Genomic DNA, 27,556 nt, shown 5'->3' on the forward strand with positions numbered 1-27,556 from the left:
AATTAGCACAGTCCGAGCATGTGCTCGGACCTTCGGAGCATGAATTCGGACCTTTCGAGGACAGTAGGAATTCAACATTGAGTCGAGTCAAATAGGTCCGAGGGCTCATCAAGTTTAAGGAGCGACCTATTCACAAGGTAAGAACGAACTCTACCAAGCAGAACTTCGAAGAGAAGAAAAGTTGATAGGTCCAAAGACTAGTCAAACTAAGAAAACGTGGCCACATCATAATTTAAATAATAACCGCAAGAGAACACGTGCTCAATGGTTACCTTAGTGAAAATAACTTCTAAGAGGTTATATAAATTACCACCCACTTCCAAGAAATAAAGAGAAGTTATAGACTAACTACCACATCATAGGCCTAGTCACCCAAATCTTCAAACTTACCGCTATAAAATGGGAGCAAAGCAACAAAAATATGGGGCCGAACACAAGTACACGCTAAAAGTCTCACCTATATACCACAAAGCTCCCTCCTTTACATTTTCTATTTTACTAAATTCGTCTTTATTTAGAGAAAATACTATCTGGAACTTTTATGTGCTGGGGATTGCGTGCTCGGAACATATGATATTTCATAGGACAATTGTTGTAACAGTTTTACATATTAACACCACCTATTGCTGTATATACTCTAAATGTTTATAACCGCAAATAATCTAAACAAACGTACGTAGATTCCTACTGGAAATTATTTGAGCAATGGAAAAAGAACCACGTACGCTCTTACACGTTTCCTTTATATAGCATAAACTACAATGACTTAAAAGACTGAAGTCAACCTGCCTATTTTTTTTTAAATGTTCGACCGAAGATCCAAAATTAATGAGATTATGACTGAGTCGCTCACAACTAATACTGACTTACTGTCCATGTGCCTTTTTTTATTTTTTTATTAAGCAAACAAATACTATACATGCTAATTAAAACACAGAAGCAGAAGTGCATATATAAATATAGTAAAAAATAAAATAAATGTTGAATCTTCCATCTCATCCCTGATCCATAAACCTATATTCAGTGTCGATGCTTCTTCAATAATTGTTACTTATTTATTTATTTATTTATTTTTTGTCTAGTGTGTGTAAACACGAAATCATCACTCGTCTCCACAGTATAAACTAGGTGGATATAAAGCTTTCTGGTCTCACCTCTGTCATTGCTTCACAGATAAACCGTTCTATAAACTTGGTTTGGCAGGAAGTCAACGCAAAATAAGTCAACCGATCGATGGTTGAAAGGCACAATAGCATTCAACAAATGACAACAAGGGAATCCAAAAGTCCACCAATGGAAGAAGAAGAAGAAGAAGAAGAAGAAGAAGAAGGTTCTAGCAGAAACTTGAAGAAGCTTGAGAAGCTGGTGAACCCGTGGAATTGGTACCCACAGACGTGGAACAAAGTATTCGTTGCCACGTGTGTGTTGGCTGTGATTTTCGACCCGCTGTTCCTCTACGTTCCGACCATAAACTCTGAGAAGAAATGCCTCGCTGTCGACGATCGCATGAACATCGTGGCTCTCACTCTTCGAGCCCTCACCGATTTCTTTTCCCTGATTCACATATTTCTGCGATTCCAAAGCGCTCACAAGATGGCCGGCCAGCTCGGGTTGTCCATCTTTGCGGGGCTTCCGTGGTCAAACCTCGTCATCAACATCTTAGCCATTCTTCCCATCCCCCAGGTCAACCCTAATAACCTTGAATTTTCGGTTCAAAAAATCTATCAGAGGCCGCCACGTGGCTTTATCAGACGGAGACACATGGCGGTTTTTTTTTCTTTCCATTTTTCATGTTTGGTTGACTTTTCCTAATTCTCTATTTCTCACCGCGCATGCGAGCGCATGCCTGAAATTAGTCTCTTTTAAAAGAGTGCTGCTATTTGTCACGGACCGAATTCTCACGATCCACACAATGTGTGACAAGTGGAACAATTTTAAACAGCTTTTGGTGTTTATTGCTTTTGTGAGGGTAATCGTGTGAATCGTGAGTCGTGTCAAAAATCATTTCCCCTTTTAAAAAGTAAACATTTTCTTTTCTTTTTAAAATAAACACACCGAAAAAATTACGGTCAAAGTTATTTAACCTTTTTTTAAGCGGTAGTTACCTATGGTCATTTTTAACCTTGACTTTTTTAATAAAAAGTAACCCATTGGTTAAAAAAAATGGTCTGGTTAAAAAATCTCATCTTTTTACCAACAGGTTGCAATGGTGAAATACTTTACGAAGCTCGCGGGGACGAAATCTCTGTCGGCGAGGAAGTTTTTGAACGCGTTGCTTACGGTGCAATACGTGCCACGGCTCGTCCGAGTGTATTTATCGGCCAAAGAGGTCGGGAGCAAGTCGAGTCTCGACTCGCTGGTTCGGCGCGTGTGGGTCCGTGGAGCTTTTTTCTTCATTCATTACCTCATTTTTGGCCATGTAAGTCACAATTAAATGTGTTAGTTGCCCTAGTGTAGAAAAAAATCATTCCTCTGTTTGAATCTTCTTTAAACTAAACCTAAAAGAAAAATACACTAGAATAGTTGTATTAGTTGAATTTAAGATTTTTTATTTTAGTTAAAATTTGGTGACCGCTTTCAACAAATTTGAAACGTTGACTATTTTACAAAATCTGAAGTTTAAAACGGCTAAATTGCTAGATATTTGGGGCACTTTGGTACTTTTATGCAATATTTCGAGAGACTGCTTGTTGGCACGCGGCTTGTCAAAAACTGCCAGGATGCGATCAATCGACTCCTTTCGATTGTCAATTGACAAATCCAATCGGAAACATGACTTATTTGAACAACTTTTGCCCGGTTGACCCACCAAACCTGTCACGACCCGCGAGCGACAGCTCGCCCACGAACCGCGACTGATCAACTCAAATCTATACTTGAATTTCAATTTGGGTAAAAGGAATTTCACCTCGTTTCTGGAGGAATTGAACCCTCCGGTGTCCACCCTCTCACTCTCTGGCGTCTCCTCGTGGCCGGCGTGCTCGGCGACTCGCGGCGGTCGCGCGCGGCGACGCTCGGTCTCGGCTGGATGGCGCGCGCGCGGCTCGGAGCTTCTCGGTGAGGACGCGCGATGAAGGAGAAGGTAGAAGGAGAGGGAGAGAAGATGGCGGTGAGGTAGCGCTCGGTGGCGACGATGCTTTGGAGCTAACGAATTTTTTTTTTTTTTTTTCTCTTTGTTATCCTCTGCAGGTCACGCGGGTGAAGAGAAGAAGAAAGAAAAAGAAGAAGGTCACGTGAAAGAAGGGAAGAAGAAGAGAGTAGAAGATAGAAGAAGATAAGAGAAGAAAAAGAATCCCTTATTTGCTCATAGATCCCTCCCATATCCTCCTCTCCAAACCGACCCCAAACTCAAAAATTCTTATAAATGGGTCCCGAACTTTCATTACAATCACGTCCGTTGTAATGTAATTATTTAATTAAATCCGTGACTGGTCGGATTTTAATTAAATAACTAAACCGAGAATTTCCTCGTTCGTTCTCAATTAATTTAAATATATTTAAGGTTTCTCGGAAATAATTCTCGTCCTTAAGAATTTATTTTCTTAAATTAGCTTCCGGAATATTTCCTCGGAAAATAATTTATTATTCCAGACGAACTCGATAAATCCTTTATTTATTCCGAGATTTTCCATTACCTTAAAATAATTTAAATTAACTCTCTAAACTTCAACGTCCATAATTCATTCAAGAACTTACTTGTAACACACGAAAGCTCATTTATTAACCGTAAATTACAAACGGCGAGATTCAAAAGTTTATCCTTTACAAAACCCCACCGTCTTTGACTTTGGAATTTTCTCTGATGCCACGGAGTCGGGTATTCTTCGGGAGACAGGTTTCCCAACCAAACTCTCTCGCAGTTTTTGGTGGGGTTTGTCAAATCTCAGGTACAGATTACATTAATGTTCCTCTTTCTTTTCTGGTTTTAGTTCTTTTTTATCTTTTCACTATATGATATTTCTTTCTTCTTTTCTTTCGCACCTCCTTTGGGCAGAACCTTGTAACCACAAGCAATGTGTATGAGAACCTGTTTGCTGTGCTCATCTCAATCTCGATACTGCTTTTGTTCTTATACCTCATCGGAAATCTACAGGTTCGTTCATCAATTACACACTCACTCTCTATTAACACATATTCAAGATTTGATTATCTGTTGTGATCACAGCCGTAGATGCAATTGGCAACCACAAAATCAGAGGAAGCGAGAAGGAAGATCAACGTAAAGCTCCCCGAAATCGACTCTTTTTTTGGCGAACCATAATCTTCCACCTCACAAGAAGAAAGTTGTGATTCAGTACCTTCAATACACTATCAAACACGACAAGGACTTCGACATTAAACGTCTCTTGGCTCTTCTCCAAGAACACTCTGAGCACGGTCAAAACGACGGCGAGGTTTAATTTTTTTCTTCGCTGATAAATGATTACAGCACATTATAAAGTTATAATCACCCATTTTGATTTTTTTTTTTGTCAGAGCTTTTCGACTTGGGTCAACAAGATTTTGGACGTGAAGAGACACGACAGAAACACATCAGAGGTCAAGGCTATGTTTTGGATCGCTAGAAACGAGATCGGGGCCATTGAGAAGAAGAAGATCTTGCGATATGTACGGCTGAGATTGAACGAAGGAAACGACGTCGACTTCGGAAGTCTCCTCCCAATTCTCCCCTCTGAACTTGGACTTTCAATCAAGAAATTCCTCTGCTTCCCAATCTTGAAAAGGGTAATTCATTTTTTTTTTTCTTCTTTTCTAATTTCTTGGATAAGGGGTTAACTTAGGGTTACGATAAAAATCTTCTTCTTTCTACCTCAAAGGTTTCGATATTGGAAAACTTGGACGATGATGTGTACGAAACAATATACACATACGCAAACTGTCCTACTACCGAATGTTGCATTTTTGTATAACTTATTCTCTTATGCCAAATCGGAGAAGAAAAATCAACTACTGATGAGCTGTATATATATTCTAAATGTTTATAACCACAAATAATCTTATCCCTTCTGAAAATGATTTGAGCGGTGGAAAAAGAACCACGTTTTTACAGGTTTCCTTTATATAGCATAAACTACAACGACTTATGATTTCGATAAAATATATATATATATATATATATATATATATATATATATAGTATACGGAAAACCTATTCAGTATTGATTCACTCTCGTCTCCACAGTATAAACTAGGTGAATATAAAGCTTTCTGGTCTCAGATAAACCGTTCTATAAACTAATGACTGCAAGGGAAATATCCACGAGTTCGGCAATAGAAGAAGATGAAGATTCGAGAAACTCGAAGTTGAAGAAACTAGTGAACCCGTGGAATTGGTACCCACAGACATGGAACAAAGCATTCATGGCCTCATGTGTGTTGGCTGCGATCTTCGACCCGTTGTTTCTCTACGTTCCGACCATAAATCCCGTAAAGAAATGCCTGGCCATGGACGATCGCATGAACATCGTTGCTCTCGCTCTTCGAGCCCTCACCGACTTCGCTTCCCTGATTCACCTCTTTATGCGCATCCGAAACGCCCACAAGATGTCTCGCCAGCTCAGCATGTCCATCTTCACAGGGCTTCCATGGTCGCACCTCGTCGTCACCATTTTAGCCATTCTTCCCATCCCTCAGGTCAGTTTTCACTTCAGTTTAACGGTTAACCTTAAAGTAAAGTTGTTGCGTTGATTGGTTAAGTTTGTAGTTTGACGAAACTGTTCCAAGATCTGTTTGCTAGAATCCCGAGTATTCTGCGCAAGTTCTTTTTTTAAAAGTTGTTATGTTTTCCTTTTCTCTCAAACGAAGTTCTCCAATGCACAAACACACAAGAACACAACAGATTGTTTACGAGGTTCAGTCAATATGACCTATTCCCCGGAATTCCCCTCTCGAATTTCAGTGCACTATGATCAAACACGTTACACACTCTCCTTGGTGATCTCACAAACCGAGACCTCCCAACCTAAAGAAATGAGATGGAGAAGAAGATGAATTACCCAAGAATTGTATCTCCAACTCTCTCGCTCAAACTCTCAATCAGATTCTCACTCTCTTTCTTTTTCTTTGTGTCTGTGTGTCTATAAACCGTTAGCACAGTACATATACCAGCTCAGCCTAACTAACTTACGCCTAATACTAACTCAACCATTTATAAACCATGGTCAAGCTAGCTTACATACAAAACTAACTAACACTAACCCGTGGTTAAGGCATAACTAATATCAACAAACTCCACCTTAGTTGTTCCTTGACCACCGACCACAGTGCATAGCTTCGAGAGGATCATCATTCAACCTTCTATCTTCTTGCTTGTACACCAAGCAACTTCAAGCAGTGCTTGAACTTACTTAGCGGAACCTTTGTCCCACAGTCTGCTGGATTATCTTCAGTCCCAACTTTCTGTATATCCATCACTCCTTGTCCCACTTTCTCTCTGATGAAGTAGTACTTGATTTCAACATGTTTCGTTCGATCATGAAACACGGGATTTCTGCAGAGATGTATAGCACTCTGACTATCCGAGAATATGATTGCTTTCTCAGTGAAGAACATCAATTCTCTGAGCATTCCTTGTAGCCAAATCCCTTCTTTCACAGCTTCAGTTGCGGCTATATATTCAGCCTCAAAGGAAATAGTATGCTGACGTGTACCTCCTTGTGTCCTTGTCACCTGCATAATCTGAGTCCACAAAACCTTGTAGAGTTACCCCTTCACTTGGCTTACCACAACACATTAAACCAGTTCGAGTTGACCCTGTTATATACTTCAACAATCCCATAATAGCAAACCAGTGAAACTTTCCTGGGTTAGCCATGTAGCGACTGAGAGAACGGATAGCAAAAGCTAAATCTGGACGCGTACAGGTCATAGCATACATGACAGCTCCAACAACGTTTGAGTAAGGCTTGTCAGCCATAAACTCAACTCCTTCATCATCAGTTGGACTCTGAGACTTTGACAACTGAACATGGTTTCCAAGAGGTAAACTGTTACATTTAGCACTTGCAACTCCAAACTTTTCAACCAGCTTTTTCAAGTATCCTTGCTGATTTAGAAACAACTTTGACTCATTTCTGTTTCTTTCAATCCTCATCCCTAAGATCTTCCCTGCTGCACCAAGATCCTTCATGTCAAACTCTGACTTCAGTAAATCCTTCATTTTGCTCACTCTGTACTTTTCCTTACTGATGAGAAGCATATCATCCACGTAAATCAAGAGAAATTCTGAGTCTAAAGGACTTGATCCTCTGAAATACAGGCAAGGATCATAGAAACTCATATTGAAGCCTTGTGAGTGATAAAGGTGTCAAAACGAATGTACCACTGCCTAGGAGACTGTTTGAGTCCATACAGCGATTTCTTGAGAAGACACACCATGTCTTGTTTCCTCTGATGCTCATATGCTTCAGGCTGCTCCATATAGATGACTTCATCTAAGTCCCCGTGAAGGAAAGCCGTCTTGACGTCCATCTGTTCTAGCTCAAAATCAAACTGAGTTACAAGAGATAGCATCACTCTAATGGTCTTATATTTGACCACTGGTGAGAAAATCTTGTTGTAATCAATCCCTTCCCTTTGAGAGAATCCTTTTGCCACTAAACGTGCCTTGTACCTCACTGGTTCACCATCCACATCCCATTCTTTTAGACTTGTCTCTAGGTCTCTTCACTTCCCAAGTCTGATTCTTGTGAAGTGACTCAATTTCTTCATTCATTGCAAGCCTCCATTGCTTGGACTCCTTGCACCTCATGGCTTGTGAGAAAGTTTCTGGTTCAGTCTTACTAATCTCTACTGCTGCCATGAAAGCATAGGCAAGCAGTTCTGTGTAAGCTGAAAACCCATATATTTCAACAGGTTTATGTTCCCTTATTTCCCTGTCTATGACTAGCTGATACCTTGAGGGGGTTTGGAGGCCACCTTCTCCTTCATAGTCTTCATTCTTCCTTGGAGTTTGATGTGCATTGTCTACTTCTTCAACATCACTTTCATGACGTGGTTGAGGGGTAGTTCTAGGCTCCACCGGATCAGCCACCTCATATCTTTGAAGAGTTGTAACTTCACTTGTTACAGTACCTGAGGGGTTAGTGGAACTAGGCACAATACCAGAATTTTCAAGGCAAGGAAATTCATTTTCATTAAAGATAACATCCCTACTATTAATGACCTTAAAACCTCTTTCACCTTTAACCCACAGCCTATAGCCTTTAGTACCATCAGGATATCCTAGAAAAACACACTTCACAGCCATAGGGTCTAACTTACTTTCTTTTTGATGAGCATAGGCAGAACAACCAAAAATTCTTAAGTGTGAGATATCAGGAATTTTACCAGACCACACCTATTCTGGTGTTTTGAATTCAAGTGCACTTGAAGGACTTCTGTTGATGAGATAAGCAGTTGTTACAACAGCTTCACCCCAGAAGTTCTTAGGTAGCCCTGAGCTGAATAACATGCATCTTGACTTGTCTAGTAGAGTCATATTCATTCTTTCAGCCACTTCATTCTGTTGTGGAGTGTGTCTCACTGAGTGATGCCTCTGAATACCTGCTTCCTTACAATAAGTGCAAAAACCTCATTGCAAAATTCTAATCCATTGTCAGTCTTCAAGATCTTAATTCTTTTATCAGACAAGTTTTTAACCAGAGTTTTCCAATTCTTAAATTTTTCAAAAGCATCACTTTTATTTTTCAGCAAGAAACCCCACACTTTCCTTGAAAAATCATCAATTAAGGAGAGAAAATACACGTTACCACCATGAGTAGGATTCTTTTCAGGACCCCACAAGTCCGAGTGGATGTACTCAGAATGCGTGTAGATGTGTGTTTTCCAACCTTGAACTTTAGACGTGGTGTTTGCCCAGAACACAATGTTCACAGAAGCCAACACTGGAGACTTTATCCTTACCAAAGTATTGACTTTCTTTCAGGACTTGGAGACCTTTGTCACTAATGTGACCTAGTCTTCTGTGCCACAGGATGGCCTTGAGATCTTCTGGTGAGTTGGTCACTGTTGCTGCTGAGCCAGAGATAGTATCTCCAATAAGGTAGTAGAGGCCATCAATTTTGGCTCCCTTGATGATTGTCATGGACCCCTTGGAGATCCTCATGACCCCTTTCTCAGTCTTGTTGCTGTAGCCTGAGTCATCTAGTACTCCCAGAGACACAAGATTTCTTGTGAGGCTAGGGACATACCTCACATCCTTAAGAACTCTGCAACAGCCGTCAAACATCTTGAAGTTTACACTACCAATGCCCTCCACCAGACATGTGTCACTATTTCCCAGTACTACTTTGCCTCCTTGAAGGCTCCTGAAATCAGTAAGGTAATCTTTATTGTAAGTCATATGGTAAATGCAGCCAGAATCTAAAATCCAGTCACTTTTCTCCTTTTCATTTGAGATGACCAGGACTTCTCCACTGTCATATCCATCCCCATAGTTTGCCGAATCTTGTTGATTGTTGCTTGTGTTGGCTTTGTCCTTCTCCTTCTTCAGCCATTTGTAGCAGTCCTTCTTTAATTGCCCAGGTTTCTTGCAGTAAAAGCAAGTTCTTGTTTCCTTCCCATCAGAACTTGATGCCTTTTGAGGACTCTTGCTCCTAGCTTTCCCTTTATTTTTCTTGTTAGAATTCTTGTTCTGACCCTTATCCTGTCCATAATGAGCCTATGCCCCAGATGAGGTTGCCTTTTGACTTTATCTCAAATTCCTTGGATCTCATAGCAGATACAACCTCATCTAGAGTAATCTACGTTCGACCATACTTAATAGCAGATTTCACTTCCTTATAGGTGTCAGTCAAAGAGTTGAGAATAATAATGGCCTGATTTTCATCACTCATTGATTCCTTTTCGCCAGAATTAGCAAGTTCGATAGTGAGTTTTCGAAATTCATCAAGATTTTCTTCTAAAGATTTGGAGGAATTCATTTTGAAACCAAACAGCCTTTCTTTCAGAAAAAATTTGTTGGTTAAAGATTTCACTTGAAAAAGTTCATCAAGCCTTTTCCAAATTTTAGCAGGTGTATCATCACTATCTATCTGGTGAATTATCGAATCAGAGAGATGAAAAATCAGGGTACATATTGCTGTTTCGAGGATCTCGTTCTTCTGATCCTCAGTCGTCCCTTCTGGCCAGATTATCGGATCCATATCGCCTTAAGAAGTCGTTGTTGTGCGAGAAGTGCTTTGATCTTTCTCCCCCATATTCAATAGTCCCCAAAGCCATTGAATTTGTCAATGTCGATTCTCTTGTTGTTTGTTGGACTTGAATTCAAGAACAACTGAATTTCCCCATAGCTTCGACTCTGAATCGCCCTTGTATCTCCTCCTTCCTCGGATTCTTGGTCTAACGATTCTTTCTTGATCTGATCCGATGTTGACTCAGGATTTGCCAGCTTGAACCGACTTAAAATTCACGAGATGTGATTTGAGCGAAAAAGCCGACGAAGCTCTGATACCACTGTTATGCTTTTCTATTTCTCTCAAACGAAGTTCTCCAATGCCCAAACACACAAGAACACAGTAGATTATTTACAAGGTTCAGTCAATATGACCTACTCCCCGGAATCCCTCTCTCGAATTTCAGTGCACTATGATCAAACATGTTACACACTCTCCTTGGTGATCTCACAAACCGAGACCTCCCAACCTAAAGAAATGAGATGGAGAAGAAGATGAACTACCCAAGAATTGTATCCCCAACTCTCTCGCTCAAACTCTCAATCAGATTCTCACTCTCTCTTTCTTTTTCTTTGTGTCTGTGTGTCTATAAACCGTTAGCACAGTACATATACCAGCTCAGCCTAACTAACTTACGCCTAATACTAACTCAACCATTTATAAACTATGATCACGCTAGCTTACATACAAAACTAACTAACACTAACATGTGGTTAAGGCACAACTAATATCAACAAAAGTGATACGAAATGCTCATCTCTTACCCGCAGGTCGTAATGACAGAATACTTTTCGATGCTCGCCGGATCGGAAACTCTATTGGAGAGGAAGTTTTTGAATGGGTTGCTTACGCTGCAATATGTCCCGCGGCTCGTCCGAGTGTATATATCGGCCAAAGAGATGGGAAGTGGCCTCGACTCGTTGGCTCGCCGCGTGTCTGTCCGTGGAGCTTTCTTCTTCATTCATTACATCATTTTTGGCCATGTAAGTCACAAATACAAAACTGATTCCCAATTAAAAGTCCTGTCTTTGATCTTTTTAAACTGAAATTAATACGAAAAATATAGTAAAATTGATGTGTTAATATATTATATTAAAGATTGAATGTTGTAAAAAATTTAATTTTAATTCGGCGACTACTTTTTAAGAAATTTGAAACGTTGACTATTTTGCCAAATTTGAAGTTTCAAACTGCAAAATTGCTAGATATTTGGGGCATTTTGGTACTTCTTCGCAATCTTGCGAGAGACGGCATGTTGGCACGAGTCCTGTAAGAACATTCCGGGTTGCAATGAATCGATTTCTTTCAATTGTCGAGGGACGAATCCAATCGGAAACATGGCTTATTACTTGAGCAACTTTTGCCCGGTTGACCCACCAAACTCCACCGTCTTTGATTTTGGAATCTTCTCTGACGCCATAGAGTCAGGTATTCTTCAAGAGATTGATTTCCCAACCAAAATCTCTCGCAGTTTTTGGTGGGGTCTGTCAAATCTCAGGTAAATACATGCATCCATATAGCTCATCTTTCTTTTCTAACTTTCGTTTATCAATGAATTTTTTTTTTTTTGTATTTTTTTTATTTGTTTTTTGGCAGCTCGTTTGGGCAGAACCTTGAGACATCAAGCAATGTGAGTGAGACCCTATTTGCTGCGATTATCTCAATCTTGGGACTGCTTTTGTTCTTATACCTCATCGGAAATCTACAGGTTCGTTCATCAAATACACACTCACTTATTAGAATATCCCACATCGATTGGGTACTTGAGCAATGTGTTCCTTATAAGTGTTTGACATCCTTCCACTCTTGAGCTAGCTTTTAAGTGTGAGTTAAGCGCACACTTCTAATATCACTCTCAATTAACACATAACCAAGATCTGATTATTTGTTGTGATCACAGACGTACATGCAATTGGCAATCACAAAATCAGAGGAAGCGAGAAGAAAGATCAACGTAAAACTCCCCGAAATCGATTATTTCCTGGCAAACCATAATCTTCCAAATCACAAGAAGAAAGTTGTGATTCAGTACCTTCAATACACTATCAAACACGACATGGACTTCGATATTAAGCGTCTCTTAGCTCTTCTCCAAGAAAGCTCTGACCGCGGTCAAAATGACGACAAGGTTTGATTCAATTCATTGCTGATAATTACAGCACATTCACTACTAGAACCGTTGTGGAAGGCTTCCACAACAGTTCTGTACCGTTGTGGAATCCTCCATTGTGGTATGTTTCCACAACGGTACTCGTCCCTTTGTGGAAAAGTAATGATTCCATAATATTGTAGCTTTATAATCATTCATTACGATGTTTTTTTTTATCAGAGCTTTCCGACTTGGCTCAACAAGATTTTGGACGGGAAGAGACACGACAGAAACACGTCAGAGGTCAAGGCTATGTTTTGGATAGCCAAAAACAAGATCGGGGCCGTTGAGAAAAAGAAGATCTTGCGATATGTACGGCTGAGATTGAACGAAGGAAACGACGTCGACTTCGGAAATCTCCTCCCAATTCTTCCCTCAGAACTTGGACTTTCAATCAAGAAATTCCTCTGCTTCCCAATCTTGAAAAAGGTATTTCATTTTTTTATCTGCTCCATTTTCTCGGATAAGAAGTTAATTTAGGGTTATGATAGTAATCTTCTTCTTACTTCAAGGTTCCGATGTTAAAAGACATGGACGATCACCTGTACGAAATGATATGCATATTTGCAAAGCCGGCGATATATGCTGAGAAGAGCTACGTGATTCTCAAAGACGAACCCATGGATTTCTTGTTGCTTGTGACGCAAGGCATCTTGTTGAGCTTCGGGGATGAGACTACTCTGACGAAGCGTATCCAAAGAGGGGAATTTTGGGGAGTAGAAATGCTAGAGTGGAGGCTGAGAACAAGTTTGTACTCGGAACTTCCAATGTCGAAATCGAACTTGAAATGTCACACCAAAGTCGAGGGTTTCACTTTAACGGCGTTTGATTTGGAGTGCGTGCTGTCGAATTGCTGGACAAAGTTTTCAATGTCAGAAGGGTTGAAGCCTTTTGCAGAGGCTTGCTTGAAGATGGGGTTACTCCGCTACATTCGCAACAGAAGGAAAAGGGCCGATGATAATCAACTTTCCATTGTTACGAGCTCCCCTTAAATTAAATAGATTACATATTCAAGTATGTATTTTTTTCTTCTTCTCAACTGTTTGGCTTGATTTTATGGATGAGGAATCAAGTGTCGCAAATCTCCATAAAAAAGACACAGACTTCGACGCTAAGAGCCTCTTGAAGAGCGTTGTGACAACGACGGCGAGGTTTGATTCATTATGTCATGGTTGGTAGTTATTAATTAATCCAGACTTAGTCAACAAAATATATTAGGTTTTTAATTGTACCGTTGAAGGCATTTCTTGAGTTTGTGTTTACTGTTGAATAGTGTACTGGGTTATGGTACATTAAAATTGGATGGATGTTGAATTAGTGTTGTGTGGGTTCGTGGAATTGTGAGTTTGTGGGATAATGGGTAGAACGTTGAGGGTACATAGGGAGTTAGTTAATTAATTTCTCTATTTAAAGCTACCGTGTAGTTAATTGTAATCGAATTAATTTGCTTTCAATAAAAAACACAATACCATGGGTATTGTTTTCCCGAAATTTAATTTCTTATGTTTATAATATATAAGTATATTATATGATCCTGGGTTAAAACCCGACAATGGTCTACCTCAATTAAATTTCGTGTGAGGGTCATTGTTACATAAAATATAGACGATTTAAAATTAAATTAAAGTCCAACTTGTTTTCTTCTAAAATTAACATACAGCTGTATTTTTATAATAACCACAGACTGTGCTCCACAGTTAATTATAAATATACTATTAAATTAAAATATACAAAAAATTAGATAAGTTGCCAACTAAACGTTTGAAATCGATATATAACCAACATTTCGTAAATTTTAGGTAAAAAACCATAATGATGACGTGACATTCCTAATTTACCCTATCATTGAAATAAAAAAAATGAGGGTATTACGTCAATTTACACATGTAAATACATAGACGTGGCTATTTACTTAATATTTACGAAACCTTGATTATTTAACAATATCAAACTGTAAATAGGGTTATTTACCTGATAAGTGAGATTCATTCACACTTATCTATGGCTCTTAGATAAGAATCAGAACTTGTTCTTAGTGTTTTTGATGTTATTTTGTAGTTTTATTATGTTTTCAGGATAAAGAGAGTGAGAGAAAGATGTGGTGCCAAAACGGGCTGAATCGGAGCTAAATCGAGGAAGTTATGGCCTTTTGAAGTCAAGTCAACAAAAGTCAATGACGGTCAACAAGAAGTCAACGTTTCAAGGTTGGCGTGCCGCGCCTATTGTATGGCGCACCGCGCCCTGGTGCTTAAATTTTACACCGAGAGCTCGAGCAGACGACGCGCAAGAGAGGCGCGACGCGCCTTCAGAATTTTACGAGTGGCGCGGTGCGCCTGTTATGTGGCGCGCCGCATTGGTTGCTTTTTCAGTGTTTTTGGAGCTCGTCTTTTAAATCATTTTTGGCCCTTGAATTTCATCCAAGGGTCCATATTTGCTCCGAAAACCTCTCTTAAACCCTCATATACACTTGTTCAAAAAGGGGGGGCACAAGCTTTAGAAGGGGACACTTTTACTTTTGTTTGAAAAACTTGAGAGAGAAAGTGAGAGAGAGAAAGATAGGGTTTGACACTCATTTTTTCCTTGAGCTTGGGAGTGAAGAAGAAGAGGGAGAAGTGACAACCTCCATCATCCTCATCATCTCCATTTGTTCATCCTTAACTCTATCTCTTTTATTTATTGTTCTTGATTTATTCACTTCACTTATTGCTTTGTTGAACATATTTTAAGCTTTCAAGTATTCTATTTGAGTTTTTGTTGACTACCTTTATCTATTGAGCATTGAGTATTGTGATAACTTTATTGCTTTATTTAAGTGGAATATTGAAGAAGTGCTCGAGTTTAATTAAAGCTTTATTTGGTTGTTGAGATTAGCATTCAATGTCTTGTTTCTTTATTGTTTTACTTCTTTTACTTATTTCAATTTTACTTTGTTTATTCTTAATCATGAGTAGCTAAGTAGATTTGAGGTACGATGTAGTTGAGTAGTTGAGTTGGTTGGTCAAACAATTGGTAGATTGGTGCTTCATGGTTGGGTTGAAAGTGAAATTCTATGGGTATGGGGTGTGTGTTAGCGCTAACTAGAGTAGCTACCTAGTTAGTGACTTTTAGACAAGTTTAGATACCGAGAGGTAATAAACAAGTGAGCTCTACCCATCCCATCCTTAACCTTCCTAGAGCTATAGAAAGACTAGGGGGTAGTTGTAGTTGATTGAAATCCCGGGCTAAATGCGGTTTTGTGTTTTAATAGAACCCAAACCGAGAGGTGTAAGTTCGACACATAGCTAGATTCCTAAAGACTCGAGAGAGATTAGTGGATGTTATAGGAGGGATTGAGACTAAGTTTTAACACTTTAAACCCGAGCTTAGAATTGTATCTTGACCGACCGACTCGATGAAATAACAAAATCGTGCCCCTTCCTTTTAACTTGTGTTTAAATATTGTTTTCACTTTTGTTTACATTTCATCTTGTTCTCAAAACAATCAAACCCCCCCATTTTTTCATTTCCATAACTCGAAAAAGAAAGCTAGTGAGTTTGCTTCGGAAATAGTCTAGAGTCCTTGTGGGATCGATATCCGTGCTTTTGCACTCTATTACTTGACGACACGTTCGCTTGCGTTGTGTAGAATTTTTCTTTAGTTAAGAAAATTCCCATCATTACCTAATGAACCCTAAAATATATCACGAGAAGTATGTCTTAACTGGTGTTAAAATAGTAGTCTCGTACATACTTTTGTGTCGACCTATGCAGTGTTTTAGACTTGATATATAATTTATAAAAATTGTGGATATAAAATAAATTTATCCAAATTTCTTTTTACCATTGATTAATACAAGAACATTATAATCCCTCATCTGTATGGAAATATTTTATCAGAGCTTTTGATCATGGGTGACCAAGATTATGGACGTGAAGAGACATGAAGAAGAAGATTTTGTGATATGTACAGCTGAGATTGGCTGAAAGAAAAAGCATGGAAGTCAAAAATTTCATGCCGATTCTTCCCATGGAACTCGGACTGTGAGTCAAGAAATTACTCAGCTTCCCAATCCTGAAAAAGGATTTTCCGTTTATTTTTTTTCGATTTTTTTAATTTCTTGGCTATGGGCTAACTTATCTTTACTTTAATAATCTTCTTATTTCTTATGTTTAAGGTCCTGATGCTAGAAAACATGGATGATCTCGTGAACCAGATAATATGCATACACGCAAAGAAGATGCAGTCAAGTGGCCGTTCTTAGGTACTTGAAAGGTACAATTGACTATGGATTAGTTTATGGCAATGGTGTTTCTGATGTGGTACAGGTACAAGGCTATATGGATTCAGACTATGCAGAAAGTTTGGACACCAGGAAATCTCTCACTGGTTATATCTTCACTGTGTGTGGAGGAGTTGTGAGCTGGAAGTCTACTCTTCAGTCAGTGTTGGCACTTTCAACAACTGAAGCTGAGTACATGGCAATGACTGAGGCAGTCAAGGAAGCTCTGTGGATGAAGGGTTTATTGACTGAACTTGTACAAACAGGACCAAGTAACTGTGTTCAGTGATAGCCAGAATGCTCACCATTTAGCCAAACATCAGGTGTTTCATGAAAGGTCAAAACATATAGATGTGAAGCTTCATTTTGTTAGAGATATGGTCAATGCAGGGAGTGTCAAGGTGATGAATATTAGTACTAAGGACAACCTAGCTGACATGATGAAAAAGCCCTTGCCAGCTTCAAAGTTTCAACATTGCTTGAAAATAGTCAATGTTGAAAACTGTGGAAAAGGGGTGTAGATGAGTTTTGGGGTTTCTAAGCTGCATGATCGGAGATGACATAGATGAAGGTGGAGAATTGTTGTGATGTGATCTAGTCATCCTCAGACACGTGGATAGTCTTATAATTGATTTATAACAGCTGGAAATTCTGCTTGAATCAGTTAAAGAATTATGCAACTGTCTTCGACCGTTGGATCTTCATGACTTGTGTTGGAAGTCATCGTCTGTTTGTCTTTAAATAGCGATAGGTGTTGATCTGTTGTAATTAATTCATTCATTCTGTGTCATAGAGAGTCCTTGTAGTGAGAGAAAGTGTTTTAGAGAGAGAGAGGGAACGTTTAGAGTAGTTAAACGTTGAGTTCTCGGGTGTAAACGCTTGTAATATGTATCAACGAGGAGTTTGGATCTCCAAGATAGTGAAGAAACCCCAATCGCTGGACGTAGGTCAATTCTAACACCGAACCAGGATAAATCGTCGTGTCCCTTCTTTCAATTTCGCTTAATTTTGTTCGTTTGATTGTTTTGCGTGAGTTGCTTGCATTGCAAGGTATTTTTGGGTCTGAGTTTGTTGTTTCAGATTTCTACAAATCCAGGAAAGTTCATAACACAAGAGCCTGTTGATTTCTTGTTGCTTGTGACACAAGGCATCTTGTGGAGCCTCGGGAGCGAGATTTCTCCGACGAAGCGAATTCAAAAGGGGGATTTCGCGGGAGAAGAGTTGTTGGAGTGGAGGCTGAGAATATTAGGATTTATGTGTGTGTATTTCGGGTAGTATAGCTTATGCTTTGCTTTTATTCTTTGCTGTGTATTAGTTTGTTAAGTTTGTTATAACCACCTTGATGACTTGTCATTATGTGATTGGTCTTTTCTTTTCTTGCTTCATGTATAAGTTACTCTGCATTTTGTACAGAGTTGAATTATTATCTAGTAGAAGAATATATTATTAGTCGGCGATGGAGAAGGTCTATAATTATTATTTGCTTTGCTTTACGTTTTGGCATTGTCTTTGCGGGAAATAACAACGTTTCTTAAAAGCAAATGATAAATTTGGAACTGAGTTTTAGTCCTTAAGGAGTAATTTAGCCGATTAACTGAGCTATTTTAGAAAGATCTCTAGCCTGTATCACGCCGCTTTTGTTATTGAGCAAAACAAGGAGCTTATATATGTGGGCAATTGATGTCGTTTCCAAGACATTACTATAAAGTATAAACGACATATTGCTTATAGTAGCGGAAATGATAGAGAAAATGACATATATAGTCCCTACTTTGAGATTGGTAGGTTTCTATGCCTTTTTCATTTTATCTTCTTTAAAATGCCTCACGTTTGCATAATATTTTACACTAAAAATGGGCATTTTGATTTGGAAACAAAAGTGGAATGGGATATAGATGTTTATCGCTCAAAAAAATGGAGGAATCCGATTCATTTCCCAAAATGACATTTCCTCATTTCATTTCCAGTCAGCGAAAAACGACATGTAGATATTATTGGTGTCATTTATCAAGTAGTGTGCCCAAACGGTCCTACTACCGACTGTTGCATTTTTGTACAAGTGAATGCATTTTTGTACAATTTCACTTGTACTAAATCGGAGAAGAAAAGTCAACTACTGATGACTCTAAATGTACGTAGATTCCTTCTTGAATGTTCGTATAAACACCTACGTACACACGTTACTCATATAATTAGCACAATCTGAGCATGTGCTCGGACTTTCGGAGCATGAATTCGGACCTTTCGAGGACAGTAAGAATTCAACACTGAGTCCGAGTCAAATAGGTCCGAGGGCTCATCAAGTTTAAGGAGCGACCCGTTCACAAGGTAAGAACGAACTCTAACAAGCAAAACTTCGAAGAGAAGAAAAATTGATAGGTCCAAAGACTAGTCAAACTAAGAAAACGTGGCCACATCATAATTTAAATAATAACCGTATGAGAACACGTGCTCAATGGTTACCTTAGTGAAAATAACTTATAAGAGGTTATATAAATTACCACCCACTTCCAAGAAATAATAAAGAGAAGTTATAGACTAACTACCACATCATAGGCCTAGTCACCCAAATCTTCAAATTTACCGCTATAAAAGGGGAGCAAAGCAACAAAAAGATGGGGCCGAACACAAGTACACGCTAAAAGTCTCACCTATATACCACAAAGCTCCCTCCTTTACATTTTCTATTTTACTAAATTCGTCTTTATCTAGAGAAAATACTATCTGGAACTTTTATGTGCTGGGGATTGCGTGCTCGGAACATATGATATTTCATAGGACAATTGTTGTACCAGTTTTACATATTAACACCACCTATTGCTGTATATACTCTAAATGTTTATAACCGCAAATAATCTAAACAAACGTACGTAGATTCCTACTGGAAATTATTTGAGCAATGGAAAAAGAACCACGTACGCTCTTACACGTTTCCTTTATATAGCATAAACTACAATGACTTAAAAGACTGAAGTCAACCTGCCTATTTTTTTTTAAATGTTCGACCGAAGATCCAAAATTAATGAGATTATGACTGAGTCGCTCACAACTAATACTGACTTACTGTCCATGTGCCTTTTTTATTTTTTTATTAAGCAAACAAATACTATACATGCTAATTAAAACACAGAAGCAGAAGTGCATATATAAATATAGTAAAAAATAAAATAAATGTTGAATCTTCCATCTCATCCCTGATCCATAAACCTATTCAGTGTCGATGCTTCTTCAATAATTGTTACTTATTTATTTATTTATTTATTTTTTGTCTAGTGTGTGTAAACACGAAATCATCACTCGTCTCCACAGTATAAACTAGGTGGATATAAAGCTTTCTGGTCTCACCTCTGTCATTGCTTCACAGATAAACCGTTCTATAAACTTGGTTTGGCAGGAAGTCAACGCAAAATAAGTCAACCGATTGATGGCTGAAAGGCACAATAGCATTCAACAAATGACTACAAGGGAATCCAAAAGTCCACCGATGGAAGAAGAAGAAGAAGAAGGTTCTAGCAGAAACTTGAAGAAGCTCGAGAAGCTGGTGAACCCGTGGAATTGGTACCCACAGACGTGGAACAAAGTATTCGTTGCCACGTGTGTGTTGGCTGTGATTTTCGACCCGCTGTTCCTCTACGTTCCGACCATAAACTCTGAGAAGAAATGCCTCGCTGTCGACGATCGCATGAACATCGTGGCTCTCACTCTTCGAGCCCTCACCGATTTCTTTTCCCTGATTCACATATTTCTGCGATTCCAAAGCGCTCACAAGATGGCCGGCCAGCTCGGGTTGTCCATCTTTGCGGGGCTTCCGTGGTCAAACCTCGTCATCAACATCTTAGCCATTCTTCCCATCCCCCAGGTCAACCCTAATAACCTTGAATTTTCGGTTCAAAAAATCTATCAGAGGCCGCCACGTGGCTTTATCAGACGGAGACACATGGCGGTTTTTTTTTTCTTTTTTTTTTCCCCTTTTTTTTCTCACCTCTCTCTCTCTCTTAAGTGTTTTTTTTTTCTTTCCATTTTTCATGTTTGGTTGACTTTTCATAATTCTCTCTCTCTCTCTCTCTCTCTCCGCGCGTGAAAGCGCGTGCCCGAAACTAGTCTCTTTTAAAGAGTAAACATTTTATTTTCTTTTTAACCTTGACTTTTTTAGTTAAAGTAACCCATTGGTTAAAAAATGATATGGTTGAAAAATCTCATCTTTTTACCCACAGGTCGCAATGGTGAAATACTTTACGAAGCTCGCGGGGACGGAATCTCTGTCGGCGAGGAAGTTTCTGAACGCGTTGCTTACGGTGCAATACGTGCCACGGCTCGTCCGAGTGTATTTATCGGCCAAAGAGGTCGGGAGCAAGTCGAGTCTCGACTCGCTAGTTCGGCGCGTGTGGGTCCGTGGAGCTTTTTTCTTCATTCATTACCTCATTTTTGGCCATGTAAGTCACAATTAAATGTGTTAGTTGCCCTAGTGTAGAAAAAAATCATTCCTCTATTTGATTCTTCTTTAAACTAAACCTAAAAGAGAAATACACTAATTTGTTGGTGACCGCTTTCAACAAATTTGAAACGTTGACTATTTTACAAAATCTGAAGTTTCAAACGGCTAAATTGCTAGATATTTGGGGCACTTTGGTACTTTTATGCAATCTTTCGAGAGACTGCTTGTTGGCACGCGGCTTGTCAGAAACTACCAGGATGCGATCAATCGACTCCTTTCGATTGCCAATTGACAAATCCAATCGGAAACATGACTTATTTGAACAACTTTTGCCCGGTTGACCCACCAAACTCCACCGTCTTTGACTTTGGAATTTTCTCTGATGCCATGGAGTCGGGTATTCTTCGGGAGAGAGGTTTCCCAACCAAACTCTCTCGCAGTTTTTGGTGGGGTTTGTCAAATCTCAGGTACAGATTACATTAATGTTCCTCTTTTCTTTTCTGGTTTTAGTTCTTTTTTTTATCTTTTCACTATATGATATTTCTTTCTTCTTTTCTTTGGCAGCTCCTTTGGGCAGAACCTTGTAACAACAAGCAATGTGTATGAGAACCTGTTTGCTGTGCTCATCTCAATCTCGGGACTGCTTTTGTTCTTATACCTCATCGGAAATCTACAGGTTCGTTCATCAATTACACACTCACTCTCTATTAACACATATTCAAGATCTGATTATCTGTTGTGATCACAGACGTACATGCAATTGGCAACCACAAAATCAGAGGAAGCGAGAAGGAAGATCAACGTAAAGCTCCCCGAAATCGACTCTTTTTTGGCGAACCATAATCTTCCACCTCACAAGAAGAAAGTTGTGATTCAGTACCTTCAATACACTATCAAACACGACAAGGACTTCGACATTAAGCGTCTCTTGGCTCTTCTCCAGGAACGCTCTGAGCACGGTCAAAACGATGGCGAGGTTTGATTAATTTCATCGCTTGATAATTAAGTACTACTGCACATTAGAAATTTATAATCACTCATTACGATGTTTTTTTATCAGAGCTTTTCGACTTGGGTCAACAAGATTTTGGACGTGAAGAGACACGACAGAAACACATCAGAGGTCAAGGCTATGTTTTGGATCGCTAGAAACGAGATCAGGGCCGTTGAGAAGAAGAAGATCTTGCGATATGTACGGCTGAGATTGAACGAAGGAAACGACGTCGACTTCGGAAGTCTCCTCCCAATTCTCCCCTCTGAACTTGGACTTTCAATCAAGAAATTCCTTTGCTTCCCAATCTTGAAAAGGGTAATTCATTTTTTTTTAATCTCTTCTAATTTCTTGGATAAGGGGTTAACTTAGGGTTACGATAAAAATCCTCTTCTTTCTACCTCAAAGGTTTCGATATTGGAAAACTTGGACGATGATGTGTATGAAACAATATGCACATACGCAAAGCCGGCGATATACGCTGAGAAGAGCTACTTGATTCGGAAAGACGAGCCCGTGGATTTCTTGTTGCTTGTGACGCAAGGCACCTTGTTGAGCTTCGGGGATGAGACTACTCCGACGAAGCGTATCCAAAGAGGAGAATTTTGGGGAGTAGAAATGCTGGATTGGAGGCTGAGAACAAGTTTGTACTCGGAACTTCCAATGTCGAAATCGATTCTGAAATGTCACACGAAAGTCGAGGGTTTCGCTATAACGGCGGTTGATTTGGAGCAAGTGCTGTCGAATTGCTGGGCAAAGTTCCCAATGTCAGAAGGGTTGAAGCCTTTTGCAGAGGCTTCCTTGGAGAAGGGGTTACGCCGCTACATTCGCAACAGAAGGGACAAGGCAAACAATAATCAACTTTCCATTGTTACGAGCTCCAGTTAAATTAAATAGATTACATATTCAAGAAACGTATTTTTTTTTCTCAATTGTTTGGCTTGATTTTATGATTGAGGAAGCGAGTGTCGCAAATCAGCATGAAATAATGATGTCGTTTATGAAGCAGAGTATTGAGAGACATGAAATAATGATGTACGACAGTGTCGTTTTTCACTCCTAGTAAACTTCATGGAAGTCTTATATAGTGAGCGATAAAAACAATTTTTATCTGGTTATAGCAATGAATGACGATCAATTTATTTAGGTGAAACATGAGCTGGACGTTGGAATATATAAAGACTGAAACTGGTTAGCAATGTGTACACAATACGGTCCTACTACCGAATGTTGCATTTTTGTATAACTTATTCTCTTGTGCCAAATCGGAGAAGAAAAATCAACTACTGATGAGCTGTATATATATTCTAAATGTTTATAACCACAAATAATCTTATTCCTTCTGAAAATGATTTGAGCGGTGGAAAAAGAACCACGTTTTTACAGGTTTCCTCTATATAGCATAAACTACAACGACTTATGATTTCGATTTAAAAAAAAAAAAAAAAAAAAAAAAACTACGACGACTTAAAAGACTGAAGTCAACCTGCCTGGTTTTTTTTTTTTTTTTTTTCTAAGTTCGAACAAGATCCAAAATCAATCAGATTAAGACTGAGTCGCTCGCAGCTAGCAAGTTGACGAAGAAAATGTGCAATAGAACAAACTTACTGTGCATGTGCTTTTTTGATTTCCTGATTAAGCAAATACTATATACGTGCTCATTTTTGCTGTATGCGAAAGGATTTAAAACAAATCCACAGAAGCAGAGTGCATATATAAATGCAACAATAAATATAGTATACGGAAAACCTATTCAGTATTGATTCACTCTCGTCTCCACAGTATAAACTACGTGAATATAAAGCTTTCTGGTCTCACCTCTGTTATAGCTTCTCAGATAAACCGTTCTATAAACTTGGTTTGGCAGGAAGTCAACGCAAAGTTAAGTCAACAATAGCATTCAACTAATGACTGCAAAGGAATCCACAAGCTCACCAATAGAAGAAGAAGAAGATTCGAGAAATTCGAAGAAGTTGAAGAAACTAGTGAACCCGTGGAATTGGTACCCACAGACATGGAACAAGATATTCGTGGCCTCGTGTGTATTGGCTGCGATCTTCGACCCGTTGTTTCTCTATGTTCCGACCATAAATCCCGTAAAGAAATGCCTGGCCGTGGACGATCGCATGAACATCGTCGCTCTCGCTCTTCGAGCCCTCACCGACTTCGCTTCCCTGATTCACCTCTTTCTGCGCATCCAAAACGCTCACAAGATGTCTCGCCAGCTCAGCATGTCCATCTTCACAGGGCTTCCATGGTCGCACCTCGTCGTCAACATCTTAGCCATTCTTCCCATCCCTCAGGTCAATTTTCAGTTCAGTTTAATCTCAACCAAACTGGTCATTTTTTTTTATAAAACGGTTAACCCTGAAGTAAAGTTCTTTCGTTGATTGGCTAAGTTTGTAGTTTGACAAAACTGTTTACAGATCTGTTTGCTAGAATGTCGAGTATTCTGAGTGATGCGAAATGCTCATCTCTTACCCACAGGTCGTAATGACAGAATACTTTTCGAAGCTCGCCGGATCGGAATCTCTGTCGGCGAGGAAGTTTTTGAATGCGTTGCTTACGCTGCAATATGTGCCGCGGCTCGTTCGAGTGTATTTATCGGCCAAAGAGGTGGGAAGTGGCCTCGACTCGTTGGCTCGCCGCGTGTCTGTCCGTGGAGCTTTCTTCTTCATTCATTACATCATTTTTGGCCATGTAAGTCACAAATACAAAACTGATTCCCAATTAAAAGTCCTGTCTTTGATCTTTTTTAAACTGAAATTAATACGAAAAATATAGTAAAATTGCTGTGTTAGTATATTGTATTAAAGATTGAATGTTGTAAGATTTTTTTTAAAATTTTAATTCGGCGACTACTTTTAAGAAATTTGAAACGTTGACTATTTTACAAAATCTGAAGTTTCAAATGGAAAAATTGATAGATATTTGGGGCACTTTGGTACTTCTACGCAATCTTTCGAGAGACGGCATGTTGGCACGAGGCCTGTAAGAACATTCCGGGTTGCAAGCAATCGATTTCTTTCAATTGTCGATGGACGAATCCAATCGGAAACATGACTTATTACTTGAGCAACTTTTGCCCGGTTGACCCGCCAAACTCCACTGTCTTTGATTTTGGAATCTTCTCTGATGCCATGGAGTCTGGTATTCTTCGGCAGACTGATTTCCCAACCAAACTCTCTCGCAGTTTTTGGTGGGGTCTGTCAAATCTCAGGTAAATACATGCATACATATAGCTCCTCTTTCTTTTCCACTTTTAGTTTATTAATGATTTTTTTTTTTTTTGGCAGCTCGTTTGGGCAGAACCTTGAGACAACAAGCAATGTGTATGAGAACCTATTTGCTGTGCTCATCTCAATCTTGGGACTGCTTTTGTTCTTATACCTCATCGGAAATCTACAGGTTCGTTCATCAATTACACATTCACTCTCTATTAACACATAAACAAGATCTGATTATCTGTTGTGATCACAGACGTACATGCAATTGGCAACCACAAAATCAGAGGAAGCAAGAAGGAAGATCCACGTAAAGCTCCCCGAAATTGACTCTATTTTGGCGAACCATAATCTTCCACCGCACAAGAAGAAAGTTGTGATTAAGTACCTTCAACACACTATCAAACACGACAAGGACTTTGACATTAAGCGTCTCTTGGCTCTTCTCCAAGAGCGCTATGAGCACGCTCAAAACGACGGCGAGGTTTGATTCATTTAATTAACAACAGCACATTTTAAAATTTATAATCACTCATTACGATGATTTTTTTTATCAGAGCTTTTCCACTTGGGTCAACAAGATTTTGGACGTGAAGAGACACGATAGAAACACGTCAGAGGTCAAGGCTATGTTTTGGATCGCCAGAAACGATATCGGGGCTGTTGAGAAGAAGAAGATCTTGCGATACGTACGGCTGAGATTAACTGAAGGAAACGACGTCGACTTTGGAAACCTCCTCCCAATTCTTCCCTCAGAACTTGGACTTTCAATCAAGAAATTCCTCTGCTTCCCAATCTTGGAAAAGGTATTTCATTTTTTTTATCTTCTCCAATTTCTCGGATAAGAAGTTAACTTAGGGTTACGATAGTAATCTTCTTCTTACTTCAAGGTTCCGATGTTGAAAAACTTGGACGATCACGTGTACGAAATGATATGCACGTACGCAAAGCCGGCGATATATGCTGAGAAGAGCTACGTGATTCGCAAAGACGAACCCATGGATTTCCTGTTGCTTGTGACACAAGGCACCTTGTTGAGCTTTGGGGGCGAGACTACTCTGACAAATCGTATCCAAAGAGGGGAATTTTGGGGAGTAGAAATGCTGGAGTGGAGGCTGAGAACAAGTTTGTACTCGGAACTTCCAATGTCGAAATCGAATCTAAAATGTCACACGAAAGTCGAGGGTTTCGCTTTAATGGCGGTTGATTTGGAGCAAGTGTTGTCGAAATGCTGGGCAAAGTTTTCAATGTCAGAGGGATTGAAGACTTTTGCGGAGGCTTCCTTGGAGAAGGGGTTACGCCGCTACATTCGCAAAAGAAGGGACAGGGCCAACAATAATCAACTTTCCATTGTTACGAGTTCCATTTAAATTACATAGATTACATATTCGAATCAAGTGTCGCAAATCGCTAAAAAAAACGACACTGACTTCGACGTTAAGAGCCTCTCTTGGCTCTTCTTGAAGAGCACGGTGACAACGACAGCGAGGTTTGATTCATTGTGTCACGGTCTACCTCGATTAAATTTCGTATGAGGGTCATTGTTACAGAAAATAGAGATGATTTAAAAATTAAATAAACAGAAAATTAGGAAAATAGCCCATTTAAACGTTTTACATTGCTAAATAGTCAACGTTTGGTAAATCTTATAAATAGCCACTTTTAGACGTAAATCGTAAGTAAATAGCCAATGTTGGTCCGCAAAGAAGAGCCTGTTGATTTCTTGTTGCTTGTAACACAAGGCATCTTGTGGAGCCTCGGGAGCGAGAGTTCTTTGGCGAAGCGAATTCAAAAGGTGGATTTCTAGGGAGAAGGGTTGTTGGAGTGGAGGCTGAGAACGACTTCGTACTCGGAATTTCCGGTTTCAAAATCGAACCTGAAATGTCAGACGAAAGTCGAGGGTTTCGCTTTAATGGCGGTAAATTTGGAGCGCGTGTTGACGAATTGCTGTACAAAGTTCTCGATGTCGGAGGGATTGAAGCCCTTTGCGGCGGTTTCCTTGCAGAAGGGGTTTCGCCGCTTCGTTCGCAACAAAAAGGCTATGGAAAATAATAAATTTTCCATTGTTACCATTACACCTAAGACTATATAGATTCAATATATTCAAATAGTAAATCTGTATTCATTTGCATATAGATTGTGCTTTGAGAAATTACGTGTGCTTGTGTTATTGTTTGGTTTGTGATTTTGTTTGAAAGAAAACTAATGCTGGAGTGTTATTTTTATCCAACAGTGGAAAAGATTGGCAATTTCTTCATAAGTTAAGTTTTGTAACGTAGCTTTATCCTTGTCTTTGTCTTGAATGGGCTTAAGATTTATAAGT

At 39.3% G+C, this 27,556-nt stretch overlaps 3 protein-coding genes and 1 pseudogene across 5 annotated transcripts; all 4 read left to right on the plus strand.

Moving 5' to 3' along the window:
• Positions 1-1,233: 1,233 nt before the first annotated feature.
• On the plus strand, positions 1,234-5,688 carry LOC149380555 (cyclic nucleotide-gated ion channel 1-like; annotated as a pseudogene).
• LOC149380556 (cyclic nucleotide-gated ion channel 1-like) lies at positions 5,144-27,147 on the plus strand. 3 transcript variants are annotated; one of them, XM_089602924.1, is made up of 8 exons: positions 5,144-5,192; positions 23,877-24,312; positions 24,497-24,709; positions 24,937-25,229; positions 25,306-25,417; positions 25,490-25,717; positions 25,791-26,039; positions 26,124-27,147. In XM_089602924.1, exons 2-8 carry the CDS (start codon positions 23,917-23,919, stop codon positions 26,601-26,603), a joined length of 1,971 nt encoding a protein of 656 aa, XP_089459050.1. In that variant the 5' UTR covers positions 5,144-5,192; positions 23,877-23,916; the 3' UTR covers positions 26,604-27,147. The 3 variants fall into 3 exon arrangements, with proteins under 3 accessions (XP_089459050.1, XP_089459051.1, XP_089459049.1); XM_089602925.1 differs by lacking the exon at positions 5,144-5,192 and having other exon boundaries at positions 23,583-24,312; positions 26,103-26,228; XM_089602923.1 differs by lacking the exon at positions 5,144-5,192 and having other exon boundaries at positions 23,584-24,312.
• LOC149380557 (cyclic nucleotide-gated ion channel 1-like) lies at positions 10,952-17,104 on the plus strand. The gene is made up of 8 exons (XM_089604173.1): positions 10,952-11,158; positions 11,381-11,673; positions 11,772-11,883; positions 12,076-12,303; positions 12,505-12,753; positions 12,837-13,298; positions 16,630-16,855; positions 16,974-17,104. Exons 1-8 carry the CDS (start codon positions 10,952-10,954, stop codon positions 17,102-17,104), a joined length of 1,908 nt encoding a protein of 635 aa, XP_089460299.1.
• LOC149380558 (cyclic nucleotide-gated ion channel 1-like) lies at positions 19,522-23,068 on the plus strand. The gene is made up of 7 exons (XM_089602922.1): positions 19,522-20,442; positions 20,798-21,016; positions 21,196-21,485; positions 21,583-21,694; positions 21,767-21,994; positions 22,079-22,327; positions 22,418-23,068. Exons 1-7 carry the CDS (start codon positions 20,008-20,010, stop codon positions 22,895-22,897), a joined length of 2,013 nt encoding a protein of 670 aa, XP_089459048.1. The 5' UTR covers positions 19,522-20,007; the 3' UTR covers positions 22,898-23,068.
• Positions 27,148-27,556: the final 409 nt, after the last annotated feature.

Source organism: Urtica dioica, chromosome 12 (genome assembly GCF_054948205.1).
Source record: "Urtica dioica subsp. dioica isolate 48M chromosome 12, U.dioica_male_clone48M_v1_H2, whole genome shotgun sequence".
Classification (NCBI taxonomy): Eukaryota; Viridiplantae; Streptophyta; class Magnoliopsida; order Rosales; family Urticaceae; genus Urtica; species Urtica dioica.

Coding starts and splice junctions, on each gene's coding strand:
- LOC149380557 (XM_089604173.1), top strand. CDS start 10,952: ATGACAGAATACTTTTCGATGCTCGCCGGATCGGAAACTCTATTGGAG. Junction 11,884..12,075: donor ACCTCATCGGAAATCTACAG/GTTCGTTCATCA, acceptor TTGTGATCACAG/ACGTACATGCAATTGGCAAT. Junction 12,304..12,504: donor GCGGTCAAAATGACGACAAG/GTTTGATTCAAT, acceptor TTTTTTTATCAG/AGCTTTCCGACTTGGCTCAA.
- LOC149380558 (XM_089602922.1), top strand. CDS start 20,008: ATGGCTGAAAGGCACAATAGCATTCAACAAATGACTACAAGGGAATCC. Junction 20,443..20,797: donor CCATTCTTCCCATCCCCCAG/GTCAACCCTAAT, acceptor TTTTACCCACAG/GTCGCAATGGTGAAATACTT. Junction 21,995..22,078: donor ACGGTCAAAACGATGGCGAG/GTTTGATTAATT, acceptor TTTTTTTATCAG/AGCTTTTCGACTTGGGTCAA.
- LOC149380556 (XM_089602924.1), top strand. CDS start 23,917: ATGACTGCAAAGGAATCCACAAGCTCACCAATAGAAGAAGAAGAAGAT. Junction 25,230..25,305: donor TGGGGTCTGTCAAATCTCAG/GTAAATACATGC, acceptor TTTTTTTGGCAG/CTCGTTTGGGCAGAACCTTG. Junction 25,718..25,790: donor ACGCTCAAAACGACGGCGAG/GTTTGATTCATT, acceptor TTTTTTTATCAG/AGCTTTTCCACTTGGGTCAA.